Source organism: Notothenia rossii, assembly GCF_949606895.1.
Source record: "Notothenia rossii genome assembly, chromosome: 3".
NCBI lineage: Eukaryota > Metazoa > Chordata > Actinopteri > Perciformes > Nototheniidae > Notothenia > Notothenia rossii.
The window spans coordinates 21,247,321-21,261,028 of record NC_136901.1 but is presented as its reverse complement, the minus strand read 5'-3'; the positions used below and the strand labels follow the sequence as shown (position 1 = coordinate 21,261,028).

The 13,708-nt window shown below is 40.0% G+C and overlaps 1 protein-coding gene across 3 annotated transcripts in view; it reads left to right on the top strand.

The window, feature by feature from the left end:
- Nucleotides 1–11,765, top strand: part of pde5ab (phosphodiesterase 5A, cGMP-specific, b) — an 89,130-nt gene extending 77,365 nt beyond the window's left edge. For all 3 annotated transcript variants that reach the window (XM_079668077.1, XM_079668076.1, XM_079668075.1), the window contains exons 15-22: nt 665–759; nt 846–933; nt 2,887–2,987; nt 3,986–4,063; nt 5,210–5,273; nt 7,828–7,902; nt 8,270–8,353; nt 8,555–11,765. In XM_079668077.1, coding sequence (XP_079524203.1) covers nt 665–759; nt 846–933; nt 2,887–2,987; nt 3,986–4,063; nt 5,210–5,273; nt 7,828–7,902; nt 8,270–8,353; nt 8,555–8,674 — 705 coding nt within the window. In that variant the 3' untranslated portion in view covers nt 8,675–11,765. The remainder of the gene's footprint in view (nt 1–664; nt 760–845; nt 934–2,886; nt 2,988–3,985; nt 4,064–5,209; nt 5,274–7,827; nt 7,903–8,269; nt 8,354–8,554) is intronic.
- Nucleotides 11,766–13,708: the final 1,943 nt, after the last annotated feature.

Below are 13,708 nucleotides of genomic sequence, written 5' to 3'. Positions count from 1 at the left end.
TCTTCTCTGTAGCACCACTTGTGTTTCCACCGCTCAGAGCCCGACTGGTGCTGCCGCTGCTGCGTCATTACATCACTGTTTACGTCGCTGATTTTCTCCCCAACGCCGCTCACAACAACCACAATAGGGGACTGCGTCGGGTCGATGATCGTGTTGCTTTTAATCATACGGAGCCAGATTAAACTAAATAACTACTCCTCAACCTTTACGTATCGTACATACAGTTCCGTTGCGTTGAAGCTTCCCGGTGGGCGTGGCTGGCGCGCGACCAACAACCAATCACATTAATCTCCCGCCCCGGACACACAAGCACACGGTTTGATTGGCTAGCGCTTGTACTGGCGTATGATTTGATTGGCTGGTGCTTCCGTCAACGATACGTTATACTTTTCTCCAGAGTGCATTTACCGACCCCTGCAGTGCTGCTCGTCCACCGGAGTTTAGTATACCGTTAACTCACGGCAGAGTTTAGTCTACCGTTAACTCACGGCAGAGTTTAGTCTACCGTTAACTCACGGCAGCGGCCGCTGGAAAGTATTCACTTTGTTTGGTGGAGAAGGGGCATAAGAGTGTGTACAGCAGCTTCCCACTGCTCCTTGTAAGACAGGAGAATGCAGAATCCTAACTCCATCGTGTGTCCGTGCTCTTGTCTTCCCCCTGACAGAATAAACTGAATGACTTGGAGGTCTTGGCTTTGATGATTGCAACTCTAAGCCACGATCTGGACCACAGAGGAGTAAACAACTCCTACATACAGAGGTACTGCAGGAGAGATGAGTCACATAAATAATGTATGATTGTATATGCATGTGTGGGAGTCTTTCTCACTTCCTCTGTGTTTCCAGGAGCGAGCACCCTCTTGCCCAGCTGTACTGCCATTCCACCATGGAGCACCACCACTTCGACCAGTGCCTGATGATCCTCAACAGCTCTGTAGGTGGACCTACCTCTACCCACGACACTAGAGGAAACACAAGTCCTTAAGGGGTTTTACTCTACAACTAACAACTAGTTCATCTCACCTAGAAACTACAGAGACTAAACGAGACTACAAACGCAGCAGGGAAAGAGTCACTTCACAGTCGCAGTTATGCAAAAACACGACTTGAGTCTAACTTTGAGCGCTTCAGCTGGTTCAGTATGCAGCTGCTGAGCTCCTGACAGGCCTCTGAGGGTCTGCGGTCCCTACATGGCATCCTGCCAGCCTCACTTATTATTTCAACATCTTCACAGCTCTGTGTTGTCTAGCACATATACAATATGTTAGACAACTGTTAGACACTCACATTATCTCCTCCCTGTTGAAGGGTCATGCATTCTTTGTTTCAAAAGCTAGAAAATCCCACCAATAGCAAAAGCACTTGCCTTGTTAGAACTACATAATGTAATAAAATTCCAATAAGAACTGGTTTTATAACACCTTGTTGCTATGTAATGTAATAATCTTGCTAAGAGCCTCATAACAGTGGATTTACAGTGTAAGCCTTTATATAAACAGTGTTATCACAGAAAGCTGTAACCTGAGTCATAACATACACTGAACAAAAATATAAATGCAACACTTTTGTTTTTGCTCCCATTTTTCATGAGATGAACTCAAAGATCTAAAACATTTTCTATATCCACAAAATAACCATTTCTCTCAAATATTGTTCACAAATCATCATGCTGTCTAATCAGCATCTTGGTATGCCACACCTGTGAGGTGGGATGGATTATCTCGGCAAAGGAGAAGTGCTCACTATCACAGATTTTTTCAGATTTGTGAACAATATTTGAGAGAAATGGTTATTTTGTGTATATAGACAATGTTTTAGATCTTTGAGTTCATCTCATGAAAAATGGGAGCAAAAACAAAAGTGTTGCATTTATATTTTTGTTCAGTGTATTTGGATAGTAGTGCTTGAAGTGCTCTTTGGATAAGGAAACATGTGGATGCAGAAATTCCCTTTTTTTAGGTCAAGCATGATTATGCCATCATAATAAAGGCTTTTTAATTGTTTAAAAAGAGATTGCCTTGGAGCTTTTTTCAACCTGAGTTTTTCTAATGGCATAGTACTGGATGTTCTCAGGCCTAATGTTGCTGCAGTATCCTGGATCACTCTGTGTGATTTATTATGGCTATTCTGCTCATTTTCCAACTGCTAGCCTACCCTAGCACACTCTGATGGCCCGCTTAAATATAGTGACTTACAGCCTCCTCTGATCTTTATGGCCTCAAAAGAAACTCTAAATACACTCCCAACTCCACAGCACCACCTAACCCCACTGCTGCTGGACACATTCAGCCACACTCACCTAATGCAAAACACACACACACTGTAGTGCAAAGCCATGCTGCATGAGGTTTCAAAGAGTCTTAAAGCACTGCAAAAGGAATTGACATGACAATAATGTGTCCACTAACATGCTTAAAACTCTCCAAACATGTGTGTGTGTGTGTGTGTGTGTGTGTGTGTGTGTGTGTGTGTGTGTGTGTGTGTGTGTGTGTGTGTGTGTGTGTGTGTGTGTGTGTGTGTGTGTGTGTGTGTGTGTGTGTGTGTGTGTGTGTGTGTGTAAACTATGGCAGTGTAGTATTGTCATGGAAACCCCTTGTTGGTCTATCACAAAACAAACATGAGGCAACAGTATCAGTACATATCTATTCCTGAGAGGACTGCTCTCTCTCTCACACACACACACACACACACACACACACACACACACACACACACACACACACACACACACACACACACACACACACACACACACACACACACACACACACACACACACACACACACACACACACACACACACACACACACACACACACAAAATGTAAATCATTAAATCTGTTCCTGCACCCACACACTTGTTATTCTTGTCTTTCTGCCTCTCCAGGGAAACCAGATCCTGAGCGCCCTCTCCCTGGACGAGTACAAGGCCACTCTGAAGATGATCGAGAGGGCTATTCTGGCCACTGACCTGGCTCTGTACATGAAGTACGTACCAAACGTCAAGCCCAGATGGAAGTCTGACTGGAGAGCAGCAGAGAGGGGGAAAAACTTAGGAAGAGTCAACGTGGGCAGAGGGAAGAGACAGGGGTTATTCTGTAGTTTTATGACTGATTACATTCAATCAGCACTTTACAAAATATATCACTTAGATTACTATGCAGAAACTCTTTGTACTTGTAAAGCTTAATGAGGACATGAGGCCACCTAATTGAGCTTGAGGCCCCTGGACTGGCAGTTAGTCCCTGTGCGAAGGACCCCGGTTCGAGAAGCAGAGAAACCCAGGGATTTTAGCCTTCGCAGATCATGTACATGCACTAAAACCTATAGAACACAATACAGGAGAGGGAAACCCCCCAAAAAGCTTAACAGGGCCTCTTGGAAAGTTGTTCAAACTGTATTTTCTAAAATAACCCCCACAGTATCTGCTCAATGCTACACTATGTTCAACAGCTGCTGTTAATGCAGGTAATGTACAGTGGGTTTATCCAAGCTCTTTCGCTGAAAGCAGTTTGCAGGATTTTATTGCAATGATTTTTGCTTCTGTAATTATGAGAGTTGGTTTAATAACATGCAACATCCACAGATATTAATTGGTGGACTGGTGGAGACCACAATTTGGTTTAGGAAAATACTACATTATTAGATTATTATCATTATTTTCCTTCCTACATTTTATTTCATGTTTTCCATCTTCCTACCCCCTTTTTTCTCTTTTTTACATTCATCCACCTCAGTGATAACAGCTCTTAACAAATCCCTCCCTCAGTCTAGACAGTGGGTGGTGAAGACCTAAGTAGGTTTTATTCTGTGAGGACAATTATCTGTATCAGTGTGTGTGTGTGTGTGTGTGTGTGTGTGTGTGTGTGTGTGTGTGTGTGTGTGTGTGTGTGTGTGTGTGTGTGTGTGTGTGTGTGTGTGTGTGTGTGTGTGTGTGTGTGTGTGTGTGTGTGTGTGTGTGTGTGTGTGTGTGTGTGTGTGTTCAGAAGGCGTGGTGAATTCTTTGAGCTCACCAAGAACAGCCAGTTTGTTTGGGAGGACGAACAACACAGAGACTTACTGAGGTGAGTTCCAAGTCTTCAAAACTCAAATAACGTTCCAAGTTTGCAACACTGCACCCAGCAGAGCCAGGCCAGGTTTCACCTGTTTCTCGTCCTAAAACTTCCTGATTAGTAGCCCTCTGGTTTACCTTCACAGTCAAGTTCAACTTTTAAATGTGGCTTTTAACCGAATTGCATTTTATATTCCTATTTTCTCTAATTGTATTCTTATTTAATTCTTGTTTTATTCCTGTTTTATTCCTGCGTTGGTATTGAGAGTTCTTTTCAATCACAAAGCAATGCGTTACTCTGAATATACCTGGGATGGGGGAGATAGTATTATTTATTTTTTTGTATGTGTTTGTGAAGCACTTTGAGTTACCTTTGAGTATTAAAAGTGCTTTATAAATAAAGTTTGATTTGATTTTTTATTTGAGTAGTGTTGACCAATCACGTTTGAGCCTGTTTGGTTAGATGCAGGTTAACAGTTCTTTGTGGAGAGCAAAAGAGGCAAAAGGCACATGCTGAAATACAAACCATGGAACCCATCAGCTATCATCTGATGAGGATTTAGATTTTATTTCTTCATCTTAAAGTTTGCTTGAAAACTAGGTTCTGGTTTCCGGAAACCATCCACTCAGAGAGATTGTCTCTTAACTCATACGTTCGCACAACTCATACCTTAGTCAAAATATCCTCTGGCCAATAAATTCAGTTCAGTGCCCAGAGGCAAACTGTTATCATATGATATCCATGGGTTTGGAACCCATCACATCCTGGCTCCAGTTTTGTAGGCTTCTTAACATACAGACTCACATCACTCTTGATATGAGCATTTCTCCCAAAATGAGTGCTGTGTGTGACTGTAAGTATTTATTTTTTACAAATCAATGGCTATTTAAAGAAAAAAGTTAAAACATTCCAAAGTGACTACTATTGATACAAATGTAACTTGAATATTAAAGGTTTGTGCAACTGAAGCATCTTAACCGAGTTCTCTCTTCACAAACATGGTATTTTTGTTTCTGTGTTATTTCAACATACTGAAATATGGCCATGCACCATAACTCACTATGGTTTTATGACCTAATGCTCTGAAGAGCTACTGTTGACGATGAAATAGGGAGTGGCTTTATGAACACCAACGTGTCATTCTGTGTTCCTCTTCAGGTCAATGCTGATGACGGCATGTGACATCTCAGCCATCACCAAGCCCTGGCCCGTGCAGAAGAGGGTAACCTCCCCCCCCCACACACACACCGCTGTGATTTATCTAACGCTCTGCTGGTTGCTGCTAAAAACACTCATAGTTAACTACTCTTTACATATAAAAACACAGGACATAATGCAGTACTGTACTACCAATATATATTTAGAAACATCTAAAATGGTCTTTATATTAACAAATGGCAATATTTGAAGGCTCTCCCATGTATTTGTAAGGAATTAAAGTAATGCATATTTGAATATTCTTTAATAATATAATACCATTGTGCATAATGGGTAATTTTACTTTTAGTACATTCAGCTGACAATACTCCTGTCCTATGACTAAAGTCACATTTTGAGTCCAGGACTTTCACTTGTAATGGAGTATTTTAAACCAAAGTACTTCTACTTTTACTCAAGTAAAGGGACCACTTCTTCCACCTCTGCTTATGACTAATGTGACATCACTAAGGAACCGCAACATGCTTTTAGGTTTCTAAATGTAAAGAGCATTGTAATAATTACAGTATCTTTGTATTTACTTTTTACACACACACACACACACACACACACACACACACACACACACACACACACACACACACACACACACACACACACACACACACACACACACACACACACACACACACACACACACACACACACACACACACACACACCTTTCAGCATCCCCTTGTCAGAGCAGTCTCCCTATGGCTTAATGTTTCCGTGAGCTTCGTTAGTCTGCGCCTTGTTAGGAACCTGACAGTGGAGAGAGGTTCAGGCAGGCAAAACACTGTGTGTGTGTTTGTGTTGACAAGTCAGTGCTCTTTAATAAAAACAGATGTGGCCCTCTCCTCAGATAACCTCTCAAAATTAATTTGGAAAGTAAACATGCAAATACTTTCTCTAACTCAAACATGCACTCTGATGCCAGACCAGATACACTGAGTGTTTCTTCTCCTCCGCATGGGTACATTTTGGCTTTAGATGAGCATTGGAGTTTCATTTTAGTTGTCATTCCTTTAAACCTGTGGTATGGTTTAAACCTTTTTAAAGCTTAGTGGATTCAGTAGCTTACCACAGAAGTGAACTGCCACCAAAATCTACATGGTTCTGTCCATGTGTTCATGTTTGTGTGTTTTAATTCTTTGTGAGTACAAATAAGTCAGTGGATCAAATTATGATATTAAAACATTGGTGAGTGCAGCTTTAAATAAACAATATGACAGGGTGAATGTATCCTTCATGTGACAGTGTGGGGACACTTTACAGAGAGCGAGGTGTAGCATGGATACAGTTAGAAGCTTTGTGCTTACAAATAAACGCTTTGATCAGTGGATTATTTATTCTCTTAGTTTGAGGTTTATCTGAAATCATTCATGAATATTAATTATAGTACGTTTCATATTCACTTTTTTTCATGCTGGTATGTAGGAGTATAGCCTGTGTTGAACTCAGGCTATTATCCCACTCCAAAACAGAAAAGCAATCAATCTTTAATTTAGCCCAATATCACAAAGTGCGAATGTGCCTCAGGGGGCTTTACAATCTGTACAGCATAAGACCCCCTCTATCCATAGACCCTTGCAGAGGCTAAGGAGAAGCTCCTTAACTGAAGTCATGTAACTACTGTATAATGTGTTTCACATGATATGATCTCCCCTCACAGACTTGGATTTACTTGCCTGACCAAACTGTTTATGAACATATGGCCAAAGTGTGCAAGCATCCCACAATTAACAGTTGGAAATGCTTTCATAGATCCAGTCGTGGCTTTTTTCTTGCTGTTGCCCCTGAGCACTGAAGTTATGTTGGCGTGGAGCTAACTTGCTCAGCTATGCAGACAAAAAATACTTTTGTTTTGACTGACATGGGTAAAGTAAATAAAGACTAAGTTATTTAGCCCGACTAGTTTTGGTTTTGAGTCGCTGTAATAAGCTGTCTCTCTGTCAGCTGTTATTATCAGTGAGCTGCCGATGGCTTCCACACATACTGAGAGCCTGGAGCCTGGGGCTGCAGTCATATTTCATTTAGCTCTGTAATCACACGGAGACTATTAACTCAGTGACTAGCACTCTTTTGGCAGATCCCTTGGTCTCTTAGTGTACTTGTTTCTTCAAGTCGTTGCGTGTGGTCTTCCTTGCCTTCTTTATAGAGTCTTGGTCTAACTGGTTCTTTTTCAGTGGATTTAACTCAGGCTGTTTGACAAGTTTGTATCCACGATACAATATCCCAACTTAGTTTCCAAAATCAACCTCATGAAAGTACCTCCACTAAAATTCAAAGTGCCACAAATATGCCAGGGTTCCAGGGTTAAATACAACAGCATAGCAGCAGTGTGATATAACACGAGGGATCTTGACAGAGGAAATTGTGTTTTACTTGTGATACATGTTTGCTTCTTTGCCTTTCTTCACATTTGAATATATGTTTGTTTTAGAATACTTTTGGAACTAAAAGTGTTAACATTGATAACAGTGTAAAGAAATAACTCCTTGATATGTTCTTTTTTTGTCCACTAAATTTTAGAATCAACATGTTGTTTTTAAGATTTCATTTGAACTCTGATACAGGTTGCCGAGCTGGTAGCCACTGAGTTCTTCGAGCAGGGGGATAAGGAGAGGCGGGAGCTGAACGTTGAACCCATCGTAAGTGCAGTGTCACATCAGGGTTCTACAAACCTTTAAAAGAAGTAGAACAAAAGCTGTGGTATTCCACTGGGATCTTTTTCAATTCAGTTTTCATTGTTGTATGTACTGTGTTCCAGTTTATCACCAAAACACGCAGCATCTTATTTAAAGGGCTAAACTGGTGATGCTCAGCTGACGTTTTTGTGTCACCTGACAAATAGTTGCATGTTACAGATCACTGTCCTGCTAATGGTTAAAAAATGTGGTTCTTGTTGTTGTCTGAAACTCCATATACTGAGCACGAAATATGATGTGATTTGGATACATTTCTGCCATCTTTGTATTTTGCTTTACGAGTATTTCTTTTCCGAACCTTTCACTTTAGGACCTGATGAATCGGGAGAAAAGAGATAAGATTCCCAGCATGCAGGTGTCCTTCATTGATGCCATCTGCACTCAGTTATATGAGGTATATCATCCATTTCTCCTGCAGTGACCACAGATCGTGTCGATTGAAATGAATGAATGCTGGAAAAGTTATTTTGACATTGCCAATGGCATTCGTCCTTTAAATTTGCCACTTGCTAGAAAGATGAATGAATTCTGTATTTTAGTACAATGCCCATTTAATTTTCCAAAGGTAAATAACATCTCTTTGTCTCCGTCACAGACCTTGTCTGGCATGTCGGAGTACTGCTCCCCGTTGTTGGAAGGATGTCAGAAGAACAGGCAGCGTTGGAAGTGTTTGGCCGAGGAGTGTGAGAAGGGGCTGGGTAACGGCTTCATGTGATCCTAACACGAGTTTGACTTCAAACCAACAAAATAATGTCCATTGTTTTCCATGTCCAACCTGGTCTCACAACATTTCATGACATTTGCATGATATCTAAACGGAGAAATATGAGTCTTTGTGTGAAAAGAGGTTCAGTTGCCAACTTTTACCAATAGTTTTTCTAAATTAAGAATAATTCCAGTTACATACAATTTTGATCTTCCTTTCATAGGTTTGCCCACCCTTCCTATTTGTGATGATAAGGTTGTACTCACTAAATCTTACAATAAGACTAAGAGCCAGGAACAGCCAAGCTTTGAGTTGAATGCTAACACAAGCATGCTAGCAGAAGCACAATGCTTTCATGCTGACGTTTAGTGCATAGTGTTGCTGTAATGTTTAATGTTTCCTTATTAACAGCTAATAAACAGCTGATTAGCACTAAAGCTAATTACGATGGGAAAGTCATTCGTTTTCGAGCCTCTAGTCATTAGCTAAAGTATTGCTTCAGGAAGCGGATCACCAAACTCATTAGAATTAGTCCTCTTTGAACAATAAATGTCTGTAGATACTGAGATACTAAGTACTGGGCGCCGACTAAGGTTTTAAGGTTTTAATGGTTTTGCATAATTTAATAAAACACAAACATCCTAGAAAACAACAGACCAACAGTGCAGGAAGAGGCAAAAAAAAACGTGGGCTTATTTAAAGCCTCTACCTAAATAATGTTAAAAATAACAATTTTATACAAACACAAGATCAAGAAACCAACAATTGCTTAATTCAATAAAAATGTCAAATGTTAAGATCAATATGTACTATAGTTACAATTTTAACATAATAACACTATGAAACCGGGCATCATACAGGGGTCAAAGCAGCGAGGTACACTTTTTTTTTTTAACAACGGATGGTGAATTAACCTCTACAAGTCCAACACTTAGGGGTCCTCCAGGCTAAAGGTTCCTTTGCCACATTAAGTTGGTGTGGTTAGCAGTCTGTGTTGTAGCTAACCGTGAGGCTAACAAAACTCCATGTAAAGGAATGAGTTTGGATTGTCTGGCTAAGCTTGTTTACATCCCTCCGATCATCCCACAGCACATTTCTGGCCCAGCCGGATTCTGTACCCAGATCTTAGCGAAAACTTTAGTGAGTACGTGTCATAACAGTTACAAATTATTACTAAATCTGTGAAAGTAAGACCGAATAAAAGATTAAACAAATTGATAAAGTATCTTAAGCTAACTGTTATGATCCTTGTTCCAGAGGTCAAGCTCATTTTAGGGAAACTTTGTGAGACTTGTCTTCCTGTCATCACGTTATTTCATGGCTGTCACTAGAGAAAATAACAGTCATCACTAAGCTATATTTATTATAGTAGCCTTTTTTTTTTTTTTTGCACAGAGTGACTGTCATGTTGAAGTCTCACTTACATTATCTCTCACAGTTAGTATATTTTAGGAAAACACTGAATGGTGATACAGATCTCTGGGGATCAGCACCAGTTTGGTGGAGACAGATATTGTACTGTAGACATATGTACATAATATACATGACATAGTGTCACAATAATCTGAGAAACTTGTTAAGTGTGTCTTCATTCACAGCACTACAAGGGTTTGAGTCTTTTGTAATGTTTTCACTCATTGTCTTAACTATTGTGTATTTATTTTTGTTTTATGTATTTATTAGTGTTTCTATATTGTAAGGTCAGTCTTTTGTCAACAGCACACAATTCTTTATATAGTAAAAAGCAGTTTTCATATTTAGAAAAAACCCTATTTTTGAAGTACCTTTCTTAGGAACAACACTTCCGGGTGCCATTTGGATGTGTACTGTTTTGTATTGCTGTTTCAAAGAAAAGGCCTGTAATTTCAAAAGGGAAATGGGTCGACGTTTTCCACTGCCGTTATGATAGAATAGGAGCAATTCACAATTCAAAGGAATGTTTGTTTTATATTTTTAGAAATTGAAAGATGGAGCAGCTGGATCACTTACTAGTATGACGTTTCTTGCATATCCACCAACAATATAACAGAACTGACAATCAACCAATAAGATTGTGTCATCTAGCCCGGGTACATCGTATTGTATAAACACAGTGTCCTATCAAATTGAAATGAATCTTATTAAAGCTTGTCTTCAATTGATATACAAGGAATGTAACAAACTTTAAAGAATGGCCAAGAGTTCAGCCTGGGTTAATTAAAGGTCCCATGTCATTGCCATTTCTACTGATCATAATTCCATTGTTGAGGTCTACTAGAATAGATTTATACTGTGCAATTTTCCAAACTCACATTAGTTTCTCATACAGCATCTCTGTATAGTATGTGTATTCACTAAATGTCACTCTGTCCTAAACGCCTGTTGGAGCTCCTGAAGCCCCCCCCCCTTCCCGCGTCCTGCAGCACCTAGAGTGTAAGCGCTCCACAGTTTTGCCGCGCTGGGAGGCTCCACTAGCACCCCTCAGAGTGTGTGTGTGTGTGTGTGTGTGTGTGTGTGTGTGTGTGTGTGTGTGTGTGTGTGTGTGTGTGTGTGTGTGTGTGTGTGTGTGTGTGTGTGTGTGTGTGTGTGTGTGTGTGTGTGTGTGTGTGTGTGTGTGTGTGTGTGTGTGTGTGTGTGTGTGTGTGCTCCACAGATTGGTCCATTTGGGTAAGGGCACGTAACTATACCAAGGAAAAAAACAACGGAAAAAGAAAAATCTCCAACGAGATGTTTTGGGGCAGCATAGACAGGTCTTTTCTGTGTTAGAGTTTTACTCGCTACAGGGTGTACTTTGAGGGTTTGTGACTCTGCAGACCGTTTACATGCAGAAAAACCTACATAACACACAAGGGGACGGGTAATAACCAGAAAAGCATGACATGGGACCTTTAAATCTCTATTAAAAATGATTATGAATGTATCAGGGCTATAAGCTAAAGCATGACACCGTTTCTTAGTGTTCATTCCTTTATAGTAGAACAGTCCTTTTGGAAACTATAGGAAAGTGAAGTAGTCTGAATACCTTCTGGCTACATTTTAAAACCGGTTTCAGCCAAGCAGCATCTTTCAACTTCATCAGAGAAATGAGAAACATATTTGCAATAAAGACTTTTGTACACGTTCCACGTTTTGGTTCTTTTCTTGTAAATGACAGACCTCAACACATTTCTAAACTAGGACTGGGTATCATTTCAAATTATTTATGGTCATGACAGTACCACGTCCAAGTGTGCCAGATTTTAAGTAGGCAGGACTCAACTTTATTACGTCTGTTGACCCTGTCAACGGCTCACATCTGAACACATGTGAGCCGTTGACCTTAATGCTCGTCGCATTAAAGATTCCCAGAAGAAAACCAACATGGTAGACGAACAAGATTTATATCTCTGCAGTTTCACAACACATGGATCTAACTGTGCTGTTTCTACTGACAGTGACTGCTCCACCAGGTTCCACTTCTTTCTAGCAGACAGCGATTGGGACAGTAATTGGTGTTGAGCTCTGCCTACAAGCTCAGCTACACTGAGCAGTGGACCATCACATCCAACCCAGTCTCATGGCATTTCGTGTTCACCAACACCATTTTTAATCTATTGATTCGTGTTCACCAACACGATTTCCCCCTTTTTTTCGTGTTGCACAGCACGATTTTAAAAGCAATGTATTTCTATTGGTAGTCTCACGGCATTACGTGTTATAGGAAGACCGGAAGCTGCGTGGTTCATAAAAGCATGTTCTTACTCAATATCAAGCAACAAATATTGCTTTTATTTTAAATCGTATAATTTTGGACTTTTGTTGCCGCCTGTGAGGAAAATAAAAGTAACCTTGAACCTTGAAGCCCCATCTCTCCCCACCTGCTCCTGTTTCCTACATCCCCTCCACACCACACCAAGTTGTTCTTCTTAATAATAATAATAATACATTTATTTTGGGGGGCCGCCTTTCATAACACCAAAGGACACCTTACAGGGGCATAGGGGCAATATAGGGAACAATTTAAACAGTGGATTTTGTGATATATCAGCCGGGGTGAGACAAGACAAACCACAAATGGACTACAGAAGGACTCAAAAGGACACATGGTACATTTTATATTATTCTTGGCCTTTTTTCAATAACATATTTCAAAGGTTCTGGATTTGTTTACAAATCTAGAAACTAAATACAGAACTAGGACGATATGAAGATCTCATGTCAAAAATAATTGTGATAAATGAGACAGAACTGGCCTGTCTGTGAGCACATTTTATGTTGGTTTGGTTCTTCTGATAAAGGTGTGAATATCTAAATAATATACCAACATATATTGTCATTAGTTGTGTCCCTGTTCTTCAAGCTAAGGAATTGTTAAATTAACAACTCTTGGCTTACAGAGTGGTAACATGAGACCGATTTTTATATATAAAATATAAATGTATTTTAATTTTATAATTTATTTTAAATATTAACAACATAATCAAAAAATGGAAATATATACACCGGCAAATATTTAATATAAATACCTTGTGTGTGTGTGTATAGCTATTGCTTTATCTGATTAATGTTATTTTCATATGAAAGGCCATGATTATAAGTATGCAGTATCATAACTACATCGTTGATGTTTATAAAAAACCAAACCGTTTGAAAATTGGTGGAAAATTGAGCAAGCTATGGTTATTTAAATAGTAAACCATAATGTTATGAATGAGAGAACTGCCTGTGGCAAGATGGCGGCCAAGTGGCAACGTCGGTCTCCATTGGCCAGCAGCGCGGGTGAGTCATCTAGTAGGCGAGCCTCCAGAGCAGGGGTCAGGAACCTTTTTGACTGGGAGAGCCATAAAAGCCAAATATTTCTAAATATATTTCATTGAGAGCCATATAGTATTTTTAACGTATAATAAATTAAATATGTCTTACTTTTAATGCGACTTCTGGTGCTGCATGGTTTTGCTGATGGCCTTGTAGTCTGGTTCATACGTGGTGAGGTTGAGCTTCATGCAGGCGTTGAGGCTTCCATCAGTTAAACGTGAGCGTAGGTTGGTCTTAATGTTCCTCATATGCGAGAATGACTGCTCACAT